The sequence below is a fragment of the Caenorhabditis remanei genome, chromosome X (genome assembly GCF_010183535.1).
Source record: "Caenorhabditis remanei strain PX506 chromosome X, whole genome shotgun sequence".
Classification (NCBI taxonomy): Eukaryota; Metazoa; Nematoda; class Chromadorea; order Rhabditida; family Rhabditidae; genus Caenorhabditis; species Caenorhabditis remanei.
Window position 1 is genome coordinate 16,309,906 of NC_071333.1, and position 25,670 is coordinate 16,335,575.

Consider the following 25,670-nt stretch of genomic DNA (forward strand, 5'->3'; position numbering starts at 1 on the left):
ATGCAGCGTAAGGCATATTTTAAAAACGCAAATAGCCTGTCACCAAGGCAAGATATTTCAGAGGCGTTTAACTTTGCGATATTAATATTTTCCAATTACGGCTTGGCTGCTTCTATATGCTTGATAGTTTGTAATGAGCCATACTTGCGTCACACAAAACGACTACTTACTTGTGGTAAACTACAGTGTTACCGATCTCTTATCATTCTTGTTTGATTTTCAGAGTTTGTTCCAGACGACGTAACAGCCAAAGTGAAGTTGTGTGTGAAACGTATTCAAAACCTACTGAATTGTTTTAAACTGTTTCATTTTTTAGATATAAGACTGAGTAAGAAAGGATCTCCTGTTATTCGAGTCAGCGACCGGAGTGCTGTCAACACATAATGAGGAATAATTGTTCGTTTTTCTACAACGAATAAGATATTCTCACCGTCAGATTATTTTGTTCATCTGTTGTCTTTTTGGGTACCAGTCATCTAAAAACATTTGTTAAGTAGCAAGTGATTTTATAATATTTTTATATATGTACAGTTTTGTATACAGTTTTTTACAGTTATACGAAATTTCTGCTCTACTCTTTTTTCATCTAACTTTTATCAGATTATTAAGGCATAAAGCACATTTTTTTCTGATTCTACTATTTTTCTTTATAGTTAGTTTTTCTATTTACCTCACGTGAGCGCATTTTGCAGTAGAGCGAGCTTTCCACTTTTGGTGTATTTCATCATTTTCGTTTCGATTTTTTAGTCATATGACACAAAACGTTTACCTTATTTATCAATCTCCGTTCAGCTATTTTTTCTCGAGAATCTGAAAACTGTTCGAGTAAAAGTTCTGTGTACCTTAGTTGTCTTATGTTTTTTTGTTCTTCAAATATAACCAGCTTCTCTCGACTAGTTCGAACAAAGTTTTATAGGTTTCCTGGCTTCAAAACTTGGTGATTCCCATATAAAATGGTTTAATTATTTTACTATTCATTTGACCTATCATCATTTTTTGATATCCCCCGTTTTCATGGTTATGTCATAATTGGAAATCGAGCCTCTCTGAAATCAAATTAATTTACCCTATAATGTATATGATTTCACTAGTTTCTACTTCTTTTCAATTCATCTTCTCATTTTTTCATTAGACACTCAAAAACTATATTCTTCACTTCATGTCAGATTCCATAACGCGCATGAGTATCATGAAAAAGTAACATTTCTCCTTAAATTTTAAACTCACCCAACACTTTACCACATTTAGTGAGAAATTACCTTGTCGAATAAGTAAAACGTAGTGATATCTGAAATAGGGGAAAAATATTTAAGATTTTCCAATCATTTCTTTTTGACTCTAGTCAATTAAAAACATTTTTTCGTGAATTAAAAAAAAATTATTTATCCGTAAAAATAAATAAGACTATTTTACCCGTAGTACTTACACGTATTGGATGAAAGAATTCACAATAATTGTTATGAGACAATTGAAAGAATAATTGAAAAGAATAGATTCGGTAGAATGAGAAATGTAAATCAGATCACAGTGGGAAACGATAGAGCATTTCGAAGAGAGAGAGAGAGACAGAGAGGAGAGGACGATCTTGAGAAGAAAGAAAAAGTGGACGGCGATCAGATTGAGGAAGGTCCTGCAGTTTGCTGGGATTGAGACGAAGAAGGAGAATTTGGAGTTGCATCCTTGTCTTCCACGTAGGGGGCTGTGGAAGGTCCAGGAGTTTGCGGTTGGGATGGAAGTGAAGAGGAAGGTCCTGGAGTTGGCCCATTCTCACTTGAACTTTCTGGAACCTTGCAGTCCGGTACGAATGCATCAAAGATGTCACACAGATCTTTCTCAGAGAACATGTGTACAAACTTGATCTTCTTACTTTTGTATTTTTCTCTGAAAAAAACATGTTTCTCAAAAAAAATTGCTAATATTTCTTACGGAAGATCGCACTGGCTGCAAAAGTCATTGGTCACTTCTTTTCCGTTGACAATTGATACCGTGTACCGACAGATATTAAATACTTCGGTTCCGCAGACTTCGCATCGTGGATTATAATCATCAGACCAACGAAGTTTGAGGCGATAATTGTTAGATTCGAGGTAGTCCTGATACCATTTCGTATGGGCTAAGCTCCTGAAATACTTAAATGAGCCTTGAGACTTAAAGTTCTGAAGTAATTTACCTGATCATAATGTTCCTCATCAACCGGTACATTTCAGGATCGTTCACAAACTTCTTATTCTTGGCAGCAAGCCACACCATCTGAATCACAGGAACTTGGTTGTACTTGTTTGACTCCATGTAGTGGTCAAACGCCACCATCGAAGTTGCGAGTTGGGTGAATGTTGGCTGCCCGACGTTCCAGGAGACATTTTCACAATATCCATTTGATTGAACGAAATGGAAGCATCCGGTGTTCAGATACACTAGCTCATCTGCCTTTTGCTCAAACTTGTAGAAGGGGATGTTTTTCTCCACAAGTTTGTCCTCTCCCGGCCAGTAGTCCAGATCGTGGTAGTCGACTTTGTTCTCCTTTGTAAGTCGCTCGATTTCGCCCCAATACTCGTACGGGATGGCGTACCATACGCAGCTTCCGGGTCCTCTGTTCCAATTGATACTTGCCATCAGGGAGTTCTCCATGTGGGCGGCAGTACGGCATCCGCAGCTCTTCACGTACAACTGTACAGTGTTCACTCCTAAGACCTTCACAGCAAGCAAATTGAGCATATTGTTTCTGCCGGTGGGTCTTAAGAACTCTGGGAGCTTTTTCAGCGACTGAAATAACTTAAAGTTAGCAAACGCAAAATGAAACTGTAACCACTGACCTCAAATTGAGCAGAGTAGTGCTCCTGGAGCAAATCGATATTTGATCCGAAACGAATCCACGGAAGAGTTCGATCCAGCTTCTGTTTGTTATAATAACCATTTTTTGGAGGGAGATGGATTTTTGGCATTGTGGCTGCGAATTCTTTCAGCTTTCTCTCTGCCTCTTCTGTATTCTCACTGTCCAAAACTGCGTCATAAACTGTAAGAAAAAAACACCGATTAAGCTTAACGCAATATAACTTACTCTCTTTGGCGTGTTTATAATCTGCTTTCATGCCACTTTCGAAATCTTTCATCAGTACTTCTTCATCATCAACAATAGGGACTGTCCATGTATCCTCTCCTTTATAGCTTTTATTCTGGTCCGCAGCCTGTGGAACTTGGTAGAGGACTTTGATCTCTTCCTCTGGCACGACTTTGGCTATTTCCTCACGCGAAAAAAGATTTGTATCGATATCGAGAACCTTGAAAACTCCACTTATAACTGTGACCGGAGCTTTTGTCGCAGTTTTTTCAAACTCCGGAGACAGCACTTGTTCTTTGTTTTCGACTTCAAGAACAGGGCAGGCTCGGCGGCATTTGTCCTTCTCCTCAGTGTTTGGTGAACCATCACTATAAAAAACTGCTTCTTCTTCGAACAATTTTTTGTCTGGATCCGGACGTTTCAGCTCCTTTGATTTTTGGTACACAGTGTTTATCTGGCTTTGAGTCCAGTTAGCTGCTTCCTTCAATACATGAGCCGATGTAATGTTGTGAGAATGATACATCGGACCCGTCAAAGAGATTCTTGGAGGCGGAGGAAGTGGGACAGAAGGTGCAACTTTTGTATTCCGGGGTTTCTCCTCACATGAAACCACTTCCGTGCAGAGCTTCTTCAAATATTCTGTACAATGACGATAGTCATCTTGATCTGGGAACTGTGTTTCCAGATCGAAAACACGTCTCATGTAGTGGCAATCGACACCTTCCTAAATATGAAACATTATTTTTCACCGGTTTTTAAGTATTTTAAACGCACCATCCGCTTTTTAATTACATTCGCTACTACGTTCCTTTTGATCGGCGGCACTCGGTCTTTCTCTTCTTTTTTCTTGTCTTTCTCTGTCTCTTCCGCATGAATGGTTATCAGTTTATGGGTGATTAACCAGTTCCATGAGTGCTCGCGGAGCTCTCTCTTCTTTCTTTCCTCCTCTGTCTCCTTTATCGCTTTTTTCTGTTTCTGCAAATCAATATAATTTGGATTTTATTATCAAATGTGCTCAATAACTTACTCGTGGCCCTTTCTTTTTGTTCTCTTTTTGTGGCTTCCTGGTTTTGACACTGATCCCGACGTGCTCCTCTTGCTCCTCTTCCTCAATGCCCTGGTCTGAGGTAGTGGGCCTTTGATTAGATGTTGATGGTTCTTCGTAATCCATATCATACTGTTCTTCAACTTTTCCTTCCGGTTTTGAATCAGATTCAGGATTCAGGGGGAAGTTGATTCCTGGAGGTGACGAAGTGGTGGCATTGTTTCTCAAATCCTCTGGTGTAGCCTGAAGTGGAAAAGATCTGTCATCTGTATTCAAAGCTAATTCTGGTGTCTCTTCTGTGTCATTCTGTTCATTTTGCTGATCCACTTCCATATCAATTCCATTATCTTCATCTTCTCCTGCAGCTGCACTCATCTCATTCTCAGTCGAGTTTGGTCTTGTTTTTTCATTTTCTGTTTGTAGAATATCTTTGTCTTGAACTTGATTGACAGGAACTAGTGCATTTTGGGGACTCTGCTCATTCACTTTCGTTTTATTTCCATCATCTACTTTTTGTCCTCCAGTCATTTTCTTTTTATTTGCGTCTGCTGTGGAAGATGTTTCAACTCGATCCCACTCTTCGTGAATGGTATCATCTGAAAGTAAAAAGAAACTTCAATATTTTGTCATAAACCATTGTAATATACCTCCATCTGTGGAAAAACTATATTTCACAGTCCTGTTTGAGCCGGTTGAAAGAGTCTCTGGATAGACGGGAGCAGAAACTGCAGATATTTCCTGGGCTGGCACAAAAGACGATGAGGTAGAAGGAACGTCAGAAATTGAAATGATGGGAGCAGAAGATGTTGATTGGCCTTCTGAATTCAATGATTAAATTTTTATGAAAAGATTGTGTTTAACTCACCTTCTGAATTTATTCCTGGAACTTCTGCAGACTGTCCGACAAGGAGCTCTCTGCTTCTTAGTTGAATTCTTTTTTCTGGAGGTGTTTGAACTGGAAGCCTTACGTATCTCCTGCGCGTGCTGCTGCTGCTGGGTACTGCAGGCACCGAAGAAAATGCAGAATTCTGTGAATCAACTTCATCATCAATTTGAGAATTTACTTCTTCGACTGAGGGAGTTTTCGCTTCTTTTGTCTTAGAAGAAGCAGTTCTTCTGCGTTTTTGAGTTCCTGCGCCTCCACGTCTTCGTTTCCTTCTTTTTTTAGCTCCAGAAGTTGCTTCCTGGCTCGTCGAGGGTGATTCTTCCTCTGCGACATGTTCGTTTCCTTCAAGCTGTTCTTTTGCATCCTCTATCTCTGTAGTCGGCACAGTGAGCGAAGACAAAGAAGGCTGGATTTCCATTGGTTTCTGCAATGACAGATGATTTTCCCGGTCGACGGCAAGATCCACTTTTTGGTTGGGAGAGCACTCCGAGCGTTGTGGTTCTTGCTCGTTTGCTTGCGGTTGAAGAGTATTTGATAGTTCTCCTTCATCCATTGGAATTTCCTTGCCATTGTTTCTCAAATCCTCTGATGTTTGTCTGATTAGACGTAGAGAAAATCTGTCATCTATCATTTCAGCTGATTCTGTTGTCTCTTCTGTGACATCCTCTTGAATTTTCTCAAGAGCCGGATTGACAGGAACTGTTGCACTTTGGGAACTCTCCTCATCCCCTTTCTTTCGATGTCCATCATCTACGGGTTGTTCTGCAGATGCAGTTGTCTCTTTTTCATTTGTGACTGCTGTTGAAGAAGTTTCGACTGGAATCGGCTCTTTGTCAATGATATTATCTGAAAGTAAAAAGAACATTGAATCCTTAGTCATTAACCATTATAATATACCTCCATCTGTGGAAGATTCCTGTCTCGTCAGGGTTGTTCCTTTTTCTGCGACATGTTCGTTTCCTTCAAGCTGTTCTTTTTCTTGCTCTATCTCTGTAGTCGGCACAGTAAGCAAAGATAAAGAAGGCTGGATTTCCACTGGCTTCTGCAATAGAAGATGTTCTTCCCCGTCGACGCGTTTATGGCTTGGAGAAGCTTCCGAGCATTGTGCTTTTTGTTTGTTTGAGTACGGTTGAGGAGTAATTGATGGTTCTCTGTCATCAATTGTACTTTCCTCCTCATTGTTTCTTGAATGCTCTAGTGTAGTCTGAGGAAGTGGACGTGGAGAAAATCTGACATCTGCCTTTCCAGCTGACTCTGATGTCTCCTCTGTGACAACCTCTTGAATTTGCTTGAGAGCCGGATTGGCAGAAACTCGTGCATTTTGAGGTTTCTGCTCATTCTCTGTTGTTTTATTTCCATCATCTACTTCTTTTCCTCCAGTCATTTTCTTTTTATTTGTGTCTGCTGTTGAAGAAGTTGGAACTGAATCCGACTCTTTGTTAGTTTTATTACCTGAAAGTAAAAAGAAAATTAAATCTTTAGCTATAAATCATTATAATATACCTCCATCTGTGGAAGGACTTAATAGCGCATCGATGTTGAACCCGGCTAGACGCTGAATTGAACCTGTCTTTGGATAGACGGGAGCAGGAGCATTTTTCGAGATTGCTGATAAAGTTTCACCACCACTTTGTTGGTTTTCCTGTGATCCCAAAAGAAAATAACAATGAGGATAATCATAATTTGTACTGGTTGCAATCGTCGTGCCGTTGGGATCAGAAGAGGATGATTGGTTTTCTGATTATATTATCAAAAATTTTGTGAGAAGACAAATGTATCACTCACTTTCTAAACTCTTTTTTTGAAACTCTGCAACAGACGAAGCGCATTGAATTCCCAGGGATCCCTGCAGCGGCAGATGCTCTCCCATGCCGAGGCCAGTAACTTCATCGCTTCGAGAACCCGCCGAGTGTATTGGTCCTTTTTTTGGTGTTTGGGATCGTTTGTTGAAATTCAAATAGTTCTTCCAATGACGCTCTGGAGTAGTTATTACATTAATTATTTTAACATGTTTTTGTTGAAATTCTTACTATTAGAGGATCCAGCACTCCTGGAGGCAGCGGTTTGTCTCTGCCTCTTAGCCAAATTGTTGACCTCCTCTACTATCCCAAGGGCAGCAACACGTCCTTGTTGCCTCATCAGGACTGAAAATATATTAATAGTGAAAATTGATGATGTTACTGATACGATTTGTTCTCACCGACTAATTTTGCACACTTTTGTACATATTGACTTGTTGTTCCAATGTTCGGGCAGTTTTGGCATTCAAATGCACTGTCGAACATTTGTTGTGCATCGAAATCTTCCGAAGGTATAAATCTTAGGTAGAGAAAACAATTGAGATACCGATCTAAGTCCAGAACCATTGCCTCTGAAATTATTTTTATTGAAAGACCTTCCGGAAGAAAATAACACGAATACTCATTTGATGCCAATTGCTTTTTTTATTCCAATCAATTGAAGGGAATAACAGTATTCGAAATTATAAGATTTTTTGATATGTATCATTTTAGAAAGCCCGGGAAAAGATTCTTTTGGAGCCTGTCTGAAAATAGTCTGAAGTTAGTTATAAGACCTCAAGTGCCAAAAATCACAACTCTTTGTGCGCTTCTTCAGTGCATTTTATATAACTTTTTCTCGTCGGGTTTAAATTAAAACGTGAAAGGAATTTTTCCTAATACATAATTTTCTAAAATTTATTGAAATTTCATGAAACAGGATGAGAAAATTTTCTGCTGAAATAAAACTGAAAAAAAGTCACGGCGAAAAACAATTTTGGCATTTTGAGGCCTCATAACTCATTTCAGACTGATTTTCGGACATGGCTCCAAGAGAATTTTCTCTTTTCTCTGGTTTTTTTAATAAATTTAAACCAAAAATCTTGAAATTTGGATTAGTGGAGTCCTCTTTTTATTAAAAAAAAAGTACATATTATGTCTCATTGTTGTCTAATTAAATGCCGTTAATACCATTTGGGTTGAGCCGGACAGAAGCGGAGCCTAGCTTCTGAAAGATGTGTTTTACTCAATAGGTAAACAACACCTATGATCATTCAAAATTGAATTTTTGAAAAACAAGCGAATAGCTTGAGTTCTCTCTTACATGTCTCTCTAACTAATTAAAACCCAACATGTTAAAGAAAAAACATACTTTTGACATCATTTTCTTTTTTTTGATCATCGAGGCAGAGTGGTATGCATCGATAACAGAATTTAGAGTTGTCAGTCCGTTTAGTTATCCATGAAACCGAAGAAGATTGGACTTCGTCTGGTTTTTGATCTGTAATAATTCAGACGTTGAATATCCTCTTTCTCAAGTTGGATAGCTCACTTTTTGGTTTTCCTATAACGTCATTAATTTCTTCGTCAATTTTCTGGTGGGATTCAATGTTTTTTTTCGCTTTGTTGAGTTCCTCGAAGACCTCATTACGTCCCTGACCTCTCACCATAACTGAAAAAAGTTTCCACATTAATGATTCAAACTGTAAAGCTTTATCTAATTGTTATGGTATTCGGTAATACTGCTGTCATAAACATTATTTTTCAATACTTATAGAATATATTCAGAAAATTGCGTTTCTTAACTTCTACCGGGTTGCCATCAAAAAATACATATCATAACTGTTTTCATTTAAAACGCAATACTACTTTTTTCGATTAGTGTACTTGTCCGCATGAAGGGGGACATAGGTATTCAAAAAATAGAGATCTTTGATATGGATCGACTCACAATTTTTGTCAGAATTTCTGGGATAAGAGAAAAGTCTCTAGAAGTCTGGTCCGAAAATTGGCCTAAACGAGTTATGGGGCCTTGATTTCTCGAAAAAGGGTCTTATGCCGTTAAGATTTACTTTCCATTTGAACGTAAAATACACTCGCAATACACGTGAAAAAGTGAATTTAGAGAGTATAACGCCGTGAACTCTGTTTTATCTGTAATATTTACTGTTCAAATGAGGAAGCATCTTTATGAATATGAAATCTTTGTCCGGAATTTATCTAGATATTTCAATCAGTTACATAAATCTTCTGTCTTTTTTTGTGTTAGGATATAACTCGGTTCATTGTTTTGAAATTTGTAATATCACCCGTTCAGAATCGCAAGAATTTGTTTTTGTCGCTCCAACTCTTTTCAGACTATTTTCAGTTGTCCACTTTCTGAGGCTCCTACAGAGTTTTAGTGAACATTTTGTCCAATTCTTAATTCTTCTGAATTTCTAAAGCATTATGCCTTCTTTTTCCGATATTCTGGAGAGCTTTCTGTAGATGATTTGAAAATGCGGGGGGCCCATTTTTGACTACTCTAATATTAAGTTCTTCTCATTTTTTCACATTATTTAGGTCAATTCCAACCAAAATTTTAAAGCCATGAAGATTCTTCCTAGTTTTAGGAGTAGAGAATATTGATTGAAGAGACTTCACGTATTTCACCTTTTCACGTGCACGCAAAAGAACGTTACATTGAAATAGGAGGCAAATCTTCACGGCGTGGAGTTAATTTTTGAGAGTTTGAGGCCCCATAACTCGTTTAGGCTATTTTTCGAACCTTGCTCTTAGAGACTTTTTCCTTTTTCCCAAAATTTCGATTCGATCCATATAAAAAAATCTCAATTTTTGGAATACCGGTGTCCCCCTCTAACGTTATTTTTCATTTTATACTGATTTAACTGCTGACAGGTTTGATTTCTGAGTACCGTCAAAATATATATATATATATAAATATAGGTTCTTACCAGTTATTCCTGCTTGTAATTTTTCAGTTTCCGACAGACTGTCCATTCGAGAACACTTTGTGCACAAAAGTGCACTTTGAATGCGTTCCTCGAGTTCCAAAGAATCTTCCCTAGAAGACAGGAGTCTGTGAACTGCAGTCAATCTAGATTTGGGACACAAATCTGAAACGACTTTTTTGAACTAACGTTATTCACGTAATGAGTCAGCAAAACCGTAAATAAAAATAAATCTTACTGTAGATCGCTTTCTCTCTTTTCCGGTCCACACTGAGGAGAGGTATGCATCTGTAGCAGTACTCACTCTCGTAGTCGGTGTCTACGGTCTCCTCGTCTGATGGCGTGCTCGATCTCGATTCGTCGGAAGAAGCCATCTGTAAACTTGAACATACATATAGGTATAGGTGGATTTTTCAAATGTAAGAGGCGGGTGGTGAGAGGGATCAGTGTTCACTTTTCATTCTGTGCATTTTGTGTATTTCGTGTTTTAAATTTTGACAATTAGTATCGCCAGCAGAAAAATTGTTCTGCAAACTAACTTGCCTTGGTTTTGTTGTTTTTTTGAGCTTGATCGCTTTGTAGAACACTGTTTAAGAATTATCTGTAATACGATATATTAAAACAGAGATTCATAAAAATTAGATGACAATCGCGAATATTTTTACCGTTTTAGGCAGAAACTGAGCAGAATAAAACAAGGTCTGAAGAGGAAGAAAAACAAATGAGTTGTATTTAAACTAAACGTGTGAAGAGAGTAGGTGCAGAGATGTGAGAATTAGACGGAAAAACAGTAGAAATTGGAAAATGAGGTAGAATAGATGTCTAGAAGCGAATTTCTAAACAAGAAACAGAGAAATATGCAGTTTTATGACCGGTTGGAACCTGTCTGGATAAATGCAGAAGGTGGAGAAAACTTAGAGAAATAATAGTTTGTTTTTATTTGACCGAGTTAAACAGATTTCAGAAGAACGCGGCTGTTTCAAAGTGTATATTAAGTACATAGGAAGCATTAAACATTGCTGCAAATGTAAAAAAGTGGAGAGGAGACGCAGGACGTTGCAGAAGTACACGAAATATCATGAGCGTAGTGGAGAGATAGAGAAAGAAAATGGAGACGGAGGGCAAGACGATGGATGCATTGGGGTTGGAGAGTTTCCAGGAAGAAAACACACGAGACGGTGTGAGAGGTGGTCAGTGCTGGTCGGCGCTCTTTTTACGACAGAGTGCATTTGTCGCCATGTCAGGAAAAAGGGCATTTGGTTCATTAGTTGTTCCAAATAGACACTGAGAGAGATGAGAACTGCAGAAGGAAGATAGAAATGTAGATATGCTAATCGCGATGGTTTTTTGTTACAATATGATGTAAGTGATAAGGAACATTGATGATAAAATATTGTACGGGGCAAGAGTCATAGAATAACCGTAATAGTGGTGCCTGTTCGCAGCGGTATATCGCGCTTTCCAAAAGAAATGTCAAATTGCAGCTAACTGACAAATATACACACACTTTGTTTTCTCCAAGCGCCTGTTGCATCCGATCTTCAATTCAAAAGTCTTCCATCGAAACTTTTGCCAAAGTGTGAAAGTGAGAAAAGAACGGATAGGTTGTGAGAAGGGGATCTGAACGTGAATATAGTGAAGACTGGGATTTCGAGAAACTCAAAAAAAAATTGAAGAGAGATATGTACAACGCACAAAAACCCTATAATGCATACTTGTCACGGGCCGGACCGGGCCGGGCCGAAAACAGAAATATTCTCGGGCCGGCCCGTAGCCCGGCCCGGCCCGCTCGGCCCGTTTTGAAACCCGTTTTTGAAACTTTTTTGAAATTTTGATGTTTTTTGGAAATTTTTTGAACAAAAAAAGTTTTCGAATAAAAATTCAAAATTCAATAAAAAGGTAATTATGTATGATAATTTAAGCATTTTTACTCTAAATTTTCGAAAAATTTCAGAAAATTTTGTTACACAAAATGAGTACACATTTTTGAATCCGGGCCGACGAAAGAAATTTCGGCCCGGCCCGGCCCGATTTTTTGACAAGTTGGCTATAATGACATTTTAAGAATATAAGATATTGAAGCCATGAGAGTAATGGAAGAATCTACTTGTTTGTTATTCTAATGAAGCGCTTGAGAAGTGAAAAAAGAAGATCGGAACGTAGATATGGTGAAGATGGTGGTCTCTAGATGAATGAGGTACTGTTTGAATTAAGACAATTGGCAGCAAGATGAATGGAGTCGTGCATATACATAGAGAGTGACATTGGTAGTGACAGTTTTACAGAGATATAGTTATAGAAAAATCAGAATAGAGAACTGTTTCGAGAGCAAATGAATTGAAATGATTAATGAAAAATGATAACGAACAAAAAGTTCATTAGTACTTTTTGTACAAATAAAAAATTTTGAAGAAGGAGAGAAAAAGGAGGAGACATAGACAGAAAAGATGGGTTGATTGAAAAGAGATTGCAGTGGTATTGCAACGGAATGAAATATTTAATAGAGTCTCTTCTAGATAACGAGTCATTACTATATTCAGGATATGTATATATATATATATATATATATATATATATATATATATATATATATATATATATATATATATATATATATATAAGAATAGATACAACCTTTTCTAAAGATTATTGAGGATTGAAACTATTTCAAAAACTGTCATATTTCTCAGCTATATAATTTATCTGGAAAAATTCACGCTTTAATTCAACCAAGCACTTGAAACAGCAACTCAGTTCGTTCGAAAATTGTATCTACGGGTTATCAACTCTCTCCTATTGAACCTTGTGATTATTCCCAAAGTTAAATTCTCAACAAATTGAGAGACAAGCTGCGAGAGGAATACTATGGACTTGAGTAAAAGCAAAAAATGAGGGAAAAAGAGTAGATGAAGGACGTTGGCACCGATTGACACTTTTCCCTGTTTCTCGAGTGTTCCAATAGTGAAGATATTGAAAATATCGATCAGAAATTGAGTTGAAGAAAACGCAACGATATTGTGTGTAAATAATAATGATACACTTTTATACACGGAATATTTTGTTGCGTGTGAAACATCTCTTCAGAAAATGATGAAGAATATATTGGTGAGTCGGTCGAATGAAAAAAAGTATCTGCGAGGAACATCTGGCAAGAGTAATCAAAGAAACCTTGCAGTAAAGGAAGACCACACTAACATCTGTGTCTTGGAAACGGCTGGACGGTGCAACTAATGCTTCTGATGTTCCAAGGTTTGCGTGGTCTGAAGATTGTTCCCAGAAAATTGAGATTTTCATCATTACGACTTTCGCTTTTGTTTTTCTCCATTGGGTGAAGTACAAAATACGATGCACTATATTTCCCCTTTTCTACGGCTACTGCCGATAAAATTTTGTGAGAAAGTCGATCTGATGGAAATTTTTCAGTGTACTCAATTAACAGTATTATTCATATTTAATTTATTCGAATCAAAAAAAAAATTACACGTAAAACCAATTCTTAAACCAGTGAATTACCCGTGGACAATTTTAAGAGATACAAATAAGGAGAGATCATGGAAAAGGCAGGGGGGGGGGAGGAGAAGAAAATAGGAATATAATGGAAAGCGATGATACAGTTATCATAAATGAAGCGATGATACAGTAATCATAAATGCCTAATAAAAACAGTGGAAATTTCGGCGAGTGGGGCATTAGTACAACGGTGACAGATGTAAATCAGAGAAAAAAGTGAAAGCGAAAGAGGAACAATGTTGGATGTCATAAAATATCGAAACGGAACAGTGGAAAGGAAGAAGTTGTGGAAGAAAGCAGTGAGATTGATGGGAATAAGAACAGGAGGCAATACAACAGTACTCATTAATGAACTGAAAGAAACAACTTTGGCAAGTGGGACAATAATACAACGGTGACAAATATAAATTAGAGAAAAAAGTAAGAGAGAGAGGAACAATGTTGGTTGTCATAAAATATCAAAATGGAGCAGTGGAAAAGAAGAAGTTGTGGAAGAAAGCAGTGAGATTGATAGGAACCGGTAGAGACGTAAAAACGGAGCCTCACTTGTATCCATCGAAAATTTCGCGGAGCTCCTCCAAGGTTCGTTGGTAGGTGAACTCCAGCTCATTGAGGATGTAGCCTTTTCTGTAAAATGAACATGAAAGAATTAGGGCAATTATAAAGTAGCTCTTACGGTGGTGTGCATCCGCTGCAAAAAGGTTTGGGATACTCTTTTTTCTTATTTGTTTCCTTTTTCACTGCCCAGTGCACAATATTGAACACCTCGCAGCCACAAGTCGTACACCACGAATTCTTTGATGCGTTTCCGTATGGGTCAACACCAAATTCCTTTTCGTTCTCCTTGATGTAAAGGAAATATTTTTCCATGTGCGCCAGACTCCTGAAACATTAATATGCTAATATTATTAAATAAATCATTGAGTTAATTTACCTTATCAGGATGTTTCTGATGAGTTCGTAGACTTCCGGAACGTCCATAAACGTCTTCTCTTCAGCCACGCTCCAAGCAATTTGTGCCAGTGGGATAATGTTGTCGTTCTTCTTTTGAATGTTGTGGTCGACAGCCACCATCGAAATTGCCAGCTGAGTGAAGGTTGGCTGGCCTACATTCCATGCAATGTTAGAGCAATATGAGTTGCTCTGCACAAAGTGGAAACATCCACTATTAAGATAGACCATTTCTTTTGCCAGTTGTTCGAATTTATAAAATGGTATCTTATTTTTCACCAACTCTTCTTCGCTCGGCCAGTAGTTTTCGTGGTGGTAGTTCGCCCCATTTTTCGTGGCAAGCTTCTCAAGCTCTCCCCAGTACTCATAAGAGACCGCGTACCACAAACAAGGTCCCGGACCAAGGTTCCAGTTTATGCTGGCCATAAGCAAATGCTCCATGTGCGCAGCGGTCCGAGAGCCAATCGCCTTCAAATACATCTGGATTGTATTAATTCCAAATACATTCACTTCTAGTTGGCTGAGGAGGTTCTTATTACTTCTGGGCCTCAAGTGCTCCGGGAGTTTTTGGAGTTCCTGTAATCAGTTTAATCAATAAACGTATACTAAAACTGGGGAATTCAAATTACCTCCAGAAGCTTCTCGCAGTCTTTTCCAGTGAGGTCGACATTGGTTCCAAATCGACTCCATGGAGAATTTCTATCACCAGACACCGGCTTATCTTGCTCTCTAATCATTTTGTCAACGAAACTATCAATATTGCTCTTCTTTTCCGGTCCTCTTGTTTTGTTATGTATAACCACTTCGTACACTGTAAAAAATATATTTGAAAGTGTATACTTCCAAAACGTGAGTTTGGCCAGTTACAATTCAGGCAAACTTTTTCGTATTTTTTCACTTGTAGCATGGTCAGTACCCACACTCCTTCAATTTGAAACCCACAAATTTTTTTTAATGTCACCAAAAAGCAAATTCTATGAATACATTTCTGAATAATTGTTCAATTTCATCAAAAATTGGAAAGTTGATATTTAAATTTTTTACGGCGATAAAAGGAACGGAGTCAAATGAAAGTGTATTTCGGTGTCACCTGATGGTCGGACGAATTTTATTTTGTATAGGTTGGACATAGAAAAAATAGCATAGAATTTTTGTAGTTGACCATTTTTTGTTGAAACACTATCTTGAAAGTTACAGGTTTCAATGCGTTTTAGAAAATTTTTGAATATTATCATTTTGACAACCTGTAACTTTCAAAATAATGTTCCTACAAAAAAATGGTCAACTTTAAAAATTATGTGCTATTTCTGCTCTGTCCAACCCACACAAGATAAAATTTGTCGGATAATCAGGTAACACCAGAATAAACACTATCAAACTCGGCCATTTTCCTCTGAAAACAGCCAAAGTTATAACCATTTGAGCGGTATTGTAAATTTGATAAAGCTGACTTTCTGTTTTCATCATCTCAAAAAAAAAAAGTTTGGCCCGACTTTACCTACACAACAAACGGCCTGCTCAGAACTCGAAGACTTTTTTTCTTAAATAATACACAAGAAACTTACACTCGTCGGCTTTCTTCTCAACTTTTCCCAGATACTTGAGATACTCGTCCAATGGGATTTTCTCTTCTCGATGGAAAATCGACCAAGTATCCTCTCCTTCGTCATTTTTGTTTTGTTCCGCAGGTTGAGGAACTTGATTCAGCACAGTGATCTCGGTCTTGTTTCGATCGATTGGCATCTTTTCTATCGCAAACTTGGCCAGATCGATTTCTGCCGCAGTGTCGAGTCCCTGTATCAATAAAATCGGTACTCCGTTAGAAATCTCCTCCAGCTTCTTGATCTCCGATGGGTCCATATTAGACACATTGACGACTGGACACGGCAAATGATAATCGTCCTTAGTCAATCCGTAGAAATCTTGCTCCTTTTTCAACAACCCATTGTCTGGTACTGGTGGGACGAGTTCTTCTTTCTTATAGACGGGATTCACTTTGCTGGTTGGAGAAGAGAGTGCAGCTTTCTTCACATCTTCCGCTGTGCAGTTATGCTCCAGATGCATTGTCCCGGTTAATCTCATTGTTGGTGGAGCAACGGTGGTCATCTTCGGATCACTAGATGATTCTCCAAACGGCTTTGTTTCGAATGCAGTGCAGCGTCTTTTCAAGTAATCCAAACAATAACGGTAGTTTCCACGATCAGGAAGTTCCGTGCCCAATTCGATGTCTTTCCTCTTTGGCATGTGCTTTGGATTGCTTTTTTCCTAAAAAAAGGTACGATTTTATGGTTTTAATTTATTTAACCATTAAAACGTACCGCCCAATTTTTAATACAGTTCTCCACTCTTGCTTCTTCATCCTTTTTCCAGACGTGATTCGAATCCTTCTTTTTCTTCTCATAAGCAAAACTTAACATCTGCTTCAACAACCAATCTGTATTTTGCTTATTCATGATGGCTTTTCTCCTCTCGACTTCCGCACTTGTTTTGTTGTTCTGTGAATTAGAATTCAAAAATAGCTGATTTTGAAAACCACGGAAGAAACTTACAATACGACGGCCGCCTTGTTTTCTGTTTTGTTTTTTAACTTCACTGTTTTTTGCTTCAGATGTCGACGGCGTATCTTTGTCTTCATTTGCGGACTCATTATTTTCTGGCTGGTCGTCATCATGATCTAAATTCACGGGGTTTTGAAAAATTTCCAGTGCTTCTTCGTCATGCATCAAGTTTTCAACAGCTTCCTCTGGTACTTGGTGGCTTTCATCAATTTCTTCTGGTACTTGTTGACGTAGATGTTCTTCTGGATCATCGAGCAAAGGTTCTCTGTCATCATACTGCATGTCATCATGTTCAGTCAAGTCAGTATGAGTTGGCATTTCCGAAGAAGCTGCTGCCTTGCTTTCAACTGCATCGGTGTCCGATTCTGGTTTATGTTCACGCTCTTCGTGCAAAATGTTTACCGGGACTGAAGACGAAGAAGCCAGATTTTCAGAAGACGTCAATGTTGTCTGTTGCTTTTTGGATTTGAGCATTTCAGTGTTTGAATCAAATGTATTTTCCTCTTCAATGATGACTTCCTTCCCTTCTCTGAGACTCGAGGCAACAGCTTGCTCATTTTCAGTTTTCGGCTGCGGAGAAGGAGTGTTATCTGTATTGTCCGTCGTTTCTTGTGTCTTTTCAGTGACAACCTGTTCAGTTTGATCAACCGGCGGATCCATTTCCATCTGTTCATCCACTTCGCTTGCATTTCCAGCATTTTCATTTTGCTCTGCAGCTTCATTCATATCATTTTGATTTGTTTCCGGTGTTGACGCTGTTGAGGAAGATGCGAGGGTGTTACTGTCTCGATCAGAATTTGTTTCCGTAATTCTCAACTCATGTGTACCTTCTGAATGATTTTGGCTCAATAGGCAAAGAATGGTCCCAACCGCAAAGAATGGTCCCAACCGCAAAAAATGGTCCCAACCGCAAAGAATGGTCCCAAAATTTTTGGGTACACAGTTTTGAGAATTGAATGGTCCCAAACGCAAAGAATGGTCCCAAAAATTTGGGTGACACGAATTTCAGAATTGAATGGTCCCTACCGCAAAGAATTGTCCTTCAAAATTGATACGAAAAACTTTTCACCATTCTCTTAGGCTTAGCTTTCTTAGAAATTGGTGAAAAAATTGACAAAACCGGTTATTAATCGTATTTGTCAATTTTTTGCACAATTTCTAAGAAACCTAACATGGAATGACTCCCGACTGGCTCTACAAAATTTACGAATTTATTGGCTTATTTGATAGATTCTACAGAAAAAATGACAAACCTAATAGCTTTTCCGGTGACTGGACCTAATTTTCGAGATTTTCAGATTTTTAGAAAATCAGTTTTTTTTCAAAATTTTTTTTTCATCATTTTTTTTCTCAATGTTCTCCCATCTGGCGAAAAAAACAAAAACAAGTAAAAAATAGAGAATTTCATAGACTTTTCGATAGGCTATGAAAATTTTTTTGGTCATGTTCCTACTTTGACCAGACCCCCGAAAACTGAGAGTCAAAAAAAATAATTTTTTCTGTGATTTTTTTCTTTTCTTTTTTTCTTTAAAAAATAGAAGAACTCATGCAAACAAATTTTTCAAAAAAAAATTTGGGGGTAATCGCGAAGAAAAAAGAAATAAATTTTGTTGAAAATTTCGGTTTTTCAAGATTTTGATGGGTATAGGAAATATGCGATTTCTTCTGTTTAAGCTTTGAAAACGTTGGTATATTTAAAGAAATTATTAACCACAAACTTTTAAAACCTGTATCAAGAAGTTTGAATGTTTTCTGATCAGTTTCCAATTCGTAGCAGAGGCTGATAAAATGCATTCTTTTGAGGTGGTGAAAATTTCAGAAGCTTACAACGTGCTTTAAACGTCAGACTGTTGTTTTGAAAACATGCCTAAAATGAAAGATTCAACAAATTCGGACACTTTAAACAAAAATTTTAATTTTAATTTTTTTTTGAAAATTTCATAAGGGGGGACCACATGAAATTTTCATGAAAAATGAAAATTTTAAATTTTTGTTTAAAGTGTCCGAATTTGTTGAATCTTTCATTTTAAGCATGTTTTCAAAACAACAGTCGTTAATCTGACGTTTAAAGCACGTTGCAGGCTTTTGAAATTTTCACCACCTCAAAAGAATGCATTTTTTGAGCCTCTGCTACGAATTGGAAACTGATCAGAAAACATTCAAACTTCTTGATACAGGTTTTAAAAGTTTGTCGTCATTAATTTCATTAAATATATCAACGTTTTCAAAGCTTAAACAGAAGAAATGACATGTTTCCTATAACCATCAAAATCTTGAAAAACCGAAATTTTCAACAAAATTTATTTCTTTTTTTTCGCGATTACCCCCAAATTTTTTTTTGAAAAATTTGTTTGCATGAGTTCTTCTATTTTTTGAAGCTTTTTAAAACAGTCCAACGACTTCACAGAAAAAATATTTTTTTTTGACTCTCAGTTTTCGGGGGTCTGGTCAAAGTAAGAACATGACCAAAAAAATTTCCATAACCTATCGGAAAGTCTATGAAATTCTCTATTTTTTACTTGTTTTTGCTTTTTTCGCCAGATGGGAGAACATTGAGAAAAAAAATGATGAAAAAAAAATTTTGAAAAAAAACTGATTTTCTAAAAATCTGAAAATCTCGAAAATTAGGTCCAGTCACCGGAAAAGCTATTAGGTTTGTCATTTTTTCTGTAGAATCTATCAAATAAGCCAATAAATTCGTAAATTTTGTGGAGCCAGTCGGGAGTCATTCCATGTAAGCCTAAGAGAATGGTGAAAAATTTTTCGTATCAATTTTGAGGGACCATTCTTTGCGGTTGGGACCATTCTTTGCGGTAGGGACCATTCAATTCTTTGGGACCGTTCTTTTATTTTTTGGGACCATTCTTTGCGGTTGGGACCATTCTTTGCCAATTGAGCCATGATTTTCATTAATCTTATTGTTACGGTCAACATGCAACCTACCATCTGGTGACCCTGCGGACTGGTCTTTTTCTTCTCTCATCTCAAATGAAGACTTTTTCAGTTGGGTACCTTCTCCGAGTGCAGGAAGTGCCCTTTTTCTCGTTGAACCTGTCTCTGGATAGACGGGAGCAGGAGCATTTTTCGAGATTGCTGATGAAGTTTCACCACCATTTTGTTGGTTTTCCTGTGCTCCGAAAAGATAATTAAAATGAGAATAATTATTATTTGAACTGGTTGGAATCGTCGTGCCGTTGGGATCAGAAGATGATGATTGGTTTTCTGAATATATTATCGAGAATTTTGTGAGAAGAGAAATGTATCACTCACTTTCTAAACTCTTTCTTTGAAACTCTGCAACAGACGAAAAGCATTGAATTCCCAGTGATCCCAGCAGCGCCAGATGCTCTCCCATGCCGAGGCCGGTAACTTCATCGCTTGGAGAACCCGCCGAGTGTAGAGGTCCCCCTTTTGGTTTTTGCGGTTGTTTGGGGAGACTTGAATAAGTTTGTCGAAGACGCGTGTGCTCTATTAAAGATATTATTTTACGGTTTTTGTTGAGATTCTCACTGTCAAAAGATCTAGCAATCCTGGTGGCAGCGGCGTCTTGTTCCGCCCTCTCAGCTTCATTGTTGATATTAAGGACTTTTTTGAGGGTAGCAAGACGTCCCTGTCGCCTCATCAAAACTAAAAATATGTTAATAATGAAACTTGATAACGCTACCGATAGGATTTGCTCTCACCAAGTATTTTTGCCCACATTTGTTCGTTTTGACTTGTTGTTTCAATTTTGGGGCAGTTTTGGCATGTCAATGCACTGTCGAAAGTTTCTTGTGCATTGAAACTTTTTGAATAACGAAATTCCATGATGAGAAGTCGTCTTACATATTCATCCATGTCCAGAACCAACGCGTCTAAAATTACTATTATTGAAAGACCATTCTGAAGAAAATAGCACAAAGACTCAAATAATGACAATTACTTATATTCATTTCAAACAATTTATTTTGAAAAATATTATTGTAAAACCTCTAATATAAGCGCACCCGCTAACAGAGCATCTTTGAACGTCTTATCTCGGCTGTCTTACGAGATATAAAAATTGTTTCAATTGAAAGAATATTCTATGGAAATTAAACTATACTTTGTCAGCTAGCAGCTTTTTGAAATTTTCTTTGAGGACCAAAATTATACCGCTGCGAACCAGCACTGCTAGGCGCTCTATTACAGATTTTACGGTATGTATCAAAGTTGTCTGATAAAATGACGTCTGACTACAATACCATTAGAATTAAGCCGGAAAAATGTAGAGCCTGATTTTTTGTTGTACTCGATGAATAAATGGTAACTCTGATCATTCAAAACTGAAGTTTTGGAAAAAAAAAATGCAAATATGTAGCTTAACTCCTTTCTTACATGTCTCTCCAATTAGTAAAAACCCTACTTGAAAAAAAAACATACTTTCAACGTCATTTTCTTTCATTCTGTCGTCGTGGCATAGTGGCATGCATCGATAACAGAACTTAGACTGGTCAGTCTGTTCAGTTATCCATGAAATCGAAGAAGAGTGGACTTCGTCTGGTTTTTGATCTGTAATAATTCACACGCTCAATAGCCATCTTCCCTAATGTTGAATAGCTCACTGATCTGTTTTCCGTGGACTTCTTCCATACTTTTCTGGCGCGATTCAGCATCTTTTTTTTCTTGAGTGAGCACGCTGAGTACTTCGAGACGTCCCCGACGTCTCATCATGACTGAGAACAGTTGCCACATTAATAATTTGAACAGAGAAACTTTATATAACAGTTATGACATTTGGTGATTTCATTCCGGGCCAGGATGAAAATGTTTGAACAGAACTTTTGGCTGGGCTACCAGCCGGGCCGGGTCGGGTCGTGAGAGTTTAATTTTTGGCCCAGCCTGTTGCAACTCTGCTTGATTTCTTATCATCAAAAAAGAAATATCGTCAATTTTTTTAATGCGCACTACTACTTTTTCCTCGACTAGTCTAGTTGTCCGCTTTGTGGTATTTTTCATTCTACGCTATGGAAGAAATGATAAATTCGGTTTCTGAGTACCGTCGAAAATTTTTTTTATTGGTTCTTACCTGTTATTTCTGCTTGAAACTTTTTAATTTCACTAAGATTGTTCATCGGAGGACATTTTGTGCACGTAAGTGCACGTTGAATGTGTCCCTTAAGTTTTGACGGATTTGCTCCTGACAGAATAGTGTGCATTGTATCCCATTTTAATTCGGTACACAAATCTGAAACAACTTTTTTGAATTAAGTTTGTTCACGTAGTAAGTTTACAAGAGTAGATAAAAAGAAATCTTACTGTAGATCCTTTCCTCTTTTTCCCGGTCCACGTTGCAGAGAGGGATACATCTGTAGCAGTAATCATTCTCATGGAAGATCTCTATAAACTCCTCGTCTGATGGCGTGCTGGATCTCGCATCGTTCAAGACATGCATCTGCAAACTTGGAATACACATAGATATATGAGAGGTATGTGGAGAGAGTCCCTTGGATAGGTGTTCATTTCTATCAACACCTCTGTAAATCTCACAGATAGCAGTCACAAAGTTTAAGAAGTAAAATAATTTTCTAATTTATTTGTAACCAATTAAAACCAATTATACTTTGGAAAATACTCTAAAAACATAAGCTATCATACTCACCTTGGAAAATAGTAATTGTTAGGTAAAAAGGGGCTGAGGTTAATTGTTTTGCTGACACGTAGTGAACAAAGTCCGTAAACTCTCAAAAACGTAAGTTTTGGGAGACTTAGCATTTAAAAGGTTTAGGAAAGTGCGAATTAGACGGTATAACAGTACACAATGGCAGGGAAGTTGTCTGAAAGCATATTCCATTTTCCAGAAACGGTTAGTGGGCGGAGCTCAAAAAAATAAAAGCATTTGTAGACTTTAGCAGACAGATGAATATACATGCGTTAAAGAATCTGTTCTAAACTGAGATCACCTTGTCTATCGTAAGCGCAGAACTAACGAACATACAGTAGACAATCAGCACATGGTTCCTCTTGAAACATAAAAGGAATGGAGGAAGCAGCTTGAAGAAAGATACAGCAATGTTTTTTTGCAGGTAAGCAACAGAAAATCATAAATCTAAGAATACATGCAAAGACCACATGTAAATTAGAAACTCTGTGGAAAAGCATAAAATATATTTTGAATGTACCGCGGATACCTTTCTGAGTGGAATCAGATAGTGAGAAAAGCTTAGAGAGATTTAGAAAAAGAGATATTCAAAGTCAAAGAAAGTTTGTTCCAAAGGTCATATAATGTACATTGGAAGCATTTACCATTGCTGCAGATGAGGAAAAGAGAGGACATTTACCAGTAGACAAAATATCATAGAGCTAGTGGAGAAATAGAGAAAGGTCGGAAGAAAGACATGATAGAGCATTGGTTAAGAGAGTTGTAAGGAAGAGGACACACGATATGGTGTGAGTAGTGGACAGTCATCTTTTTTGACTGAGTGCATTTGTTTCCAATGTGGAACTTTGCCGAAAAACTGATGTAGTTGTAGTCAAATGGTTTTTTACACAAAAAAACTATTTTTTCCACGAATTCACACACATCTTTTTTGTAGTTGAGGAAATCATCATTTGGAAACAGCATGAAACAGGAAAAAGTTGAAAAGAGATGGATACAATGCACAAAACTACTATAATGACATCTAAAGAAGATAAGATATTATGGAACCAGAATGTTTTACAAGAGAGGAATTTAAGATTCATCTCGTTAGTTGTTCTAATTGAACACCTGAAAACTGCAGGAAGGAGATCCGGAACATAAATATGGTAAGCACGGAGGTCTCTAGATAAATGAGGTACTGTTCTATAGAAGAAAATTGGCACCAAGATTAATGGATCGGCAGAGGGTTCGTACATAAATTTTCAGATCAGTATGCCATGTCGTATAATATAATGAGACTGTCTTGTAGGACATCTCTTCCAAAAATAAATTAGGGTGTGAGGTTCTTTGTTTTCTTTCCATTGTTTTTTACCAAGTTTACAGCTTATCGTCACATTTGAATATATCTGCAACAAAAAAAACAGACCAACTAACTGTATTGAGAGCAGATACATTGAAATGGTCCAAAAAAAATTATAACGAACAAATAGTTTATTGGTACTTTTTATAAAAATCAAAAATTTTAAGATGAAGAGAAAATGGAGGAGACATAGACAGAAAATATGGGTTGATCTTCAAAAAGAGGTGGCAATGATATGGAAACGAATTGAAAAATTCAACGGGGTGTCTTAATGATAATGACTCTCTACTATGTTCACCATATGTATTTATTTAAAGCTATTTCCGAAACAATCGTATTTCTCAGTTGTATAAATTATCTGTCTGGAAGAATTCACGCTTTAATATGATCAAGCACTTGAAGCAGCAGCTCAGTTCGTTCGAAAATTCAATTTGATAGTCATCAGTGAAAATGAGAAGACAGTGGATAAGTTGTGAGATGCTGAATGATTAAACTTTGTGCAAATTTATTTTAATTGATATGGCTGCGGAGGTAAGAGCAGCAAATGGGCGGGATTAAACCAAGAGGAGGTGGAAAACTCCCGACATGTATGTGACTACTCTCCCCCTATGTATTCTTGTGATTATTCTAAAAGTGTAATTCCCCATAAACCGAGAGAAAAGCTGCGAGAGAAAAACTACGTACTTGAGTAAAAGGTAAAAAGAGCAAATAGGAGACGTTGGCAGCGATTGACACATTTCCCTGTTTTCCGTCTTTTCCAAGAGTAGAGATACTGAAAGACTTGATCAGAAATCGAGTTGAAGAGAACGAAACTGTTTTTTGGGAATAATAGTGATGTACTATTATACAACGAATATTTCGTTGTGTGTAAGAAACATCTGCCAAAAAATTGAAGAAGAATATATTGGAGAGCCAACCAATTGAAACAATATTTCCCAAGAAACATCTGACAAGAGTAACAGAAGAAACCTTGGAGTAAGGCAAGACCACCCTGACAACTGTGCTTTGAAAACAGCTTGGCAGACTACTAATGCTTCTGATGTTCCCGAGTTTGTGAGGTCTGAAGATTGCTCCCAGAAAAACTGAAATGTTCATTATTAGTACTTTTTCCTTTGCTTTTCTCCAATGTACTTTTGATAAAAGCGGTCAGTGCAATGTGAAAGTGTCTCTTCGTAAATATTTTTTCACTAGAAGAAGAATTAGATGAAAAAGGAAAAAAAAGACGAAAGAAAAAGGGTGAAAGACAAACGACGATGCCCTATATCTTCTCTTTTCCACGGCTTCGAACAAAGATAGGAATTGCGAGGCGGCATTTTGTTCAGTTATTCGTTTTCCGTTTTGCATTTTCAGTTTTGGCTAGTTTTAAGTCTGCCATTAGATTTTCCTGGGTGTAAAGATAAAAAAGCGCTAAACATGATTAGAATTAAGCGTAGACATTTTTGCTTTTTCATTGTTCGATCCACAGTGACTTTCTCAGTCTTCTCGTCTAGCGAAAACCTGATTGCGAATTGCCTATGTGGTCAGAATTTGTTTATTCGAAACGTCGCGTCATTCCTCTCATCTTTCCACTCTCAAGAATATTGCCAATCAATTTCACCTGCAATCATTGATTTGTTTTGACTATCCAGAAAATATGCAAAACTGGTGAGTAGAGAATTTATTTTGTTTTGAGAACCAGGAAATTTCAAACCTCGGACATTTACAATAGGCATTAGTAAAATGACGAGATCAACGATGAATATGTAAGAGGTTGCATAATATAGGAGAACATAAAACGAAATGCCAGAATATATGTTAGTAGATTGCCAAAAAATGAGTAAGTTTTAGTCAATAAAAGAAAATAAACTAAGAAAAAGGCATGAGATAAGTGAAACGAGACCTTCTGATCAATATCTTGAGATATATAAGTGGAAACAATATAAAAAAATATATAAGGACTATATACATGGTCTTTTAGGCAAAATGTTAGTTGAA

General features: G+C 37.3%; 2 protein-coding genes across 2 annotated transcripts; both read right to left on the bottom strand.

The window, feature by feature from the left end:
• Positions 1–1,613: 1,613 nt before the first annotated feature.
• Positions 1,614–10,092, bottom strand: GCK72_025273 (uncharacterized protein; the record flags this gene model as incomplete). The annotated part of the gene is made up of 18 exons (XM_053736267.1): positions 1,614–1,881; positions 1,927–2,121; positions 2,171–2,763; positions 2,814–3,013; positions 3,059–3,782; positions 3,851–4,033; positions 4,086–4,699; positions 4,751–4,921; positions 4,969–5,835; positions 5,887–6,441; positions 6,493–6,726; positions 6,775–6,966; positions 7,020–7,133; positions 7,190–7,360; positions 8,140–8,268; positions 8,320–8,439; positions 9,722–9,883; positions 10,023–10,092. The coding sequence occupies 18 exons, from the start codon at positions 10,090–10,092 to the stop codon at positions 1,614–1,616; spliced, it is 5,562 nt and encodes a 1,853-aa protein (XP_053579833.1).
• Positions 10,093–13,770: 3,678 nt separating this feature from the next.
• Positions 13,771–22,150, bottom strand: GCK72_025274 (uncharacterized protein; the record flags this gene model as incomplete). Its single annotated transcript, XM_053736268.1, has 15 exons — positions 13,771–13,855; positions 13,905–14,111; positions 14,163–14,755; positions 14,809–14,990; positions 15,745–16,444; positions 16,498–16,674; positions 16,729–17,567; positions 19,681–19,959; positions 20,008–20,205; positions 20,248–20,364; positions 20,421–20,591; positions 21,139–21,267; positions 21,321–21,431; positions 21,785–21,943; positions 22,015–22,150. The coding sequence occupies 15 exons, from the start codon at positions 22,148–22,150 to the stop codon at positions 13,771–13,773; spliced, it is 4,083 nt and encodes a 1,360-aa protein (XP_053579834.1).
• Positions 22,151–25,670: the final 3,520 nt, after the last annotated feature.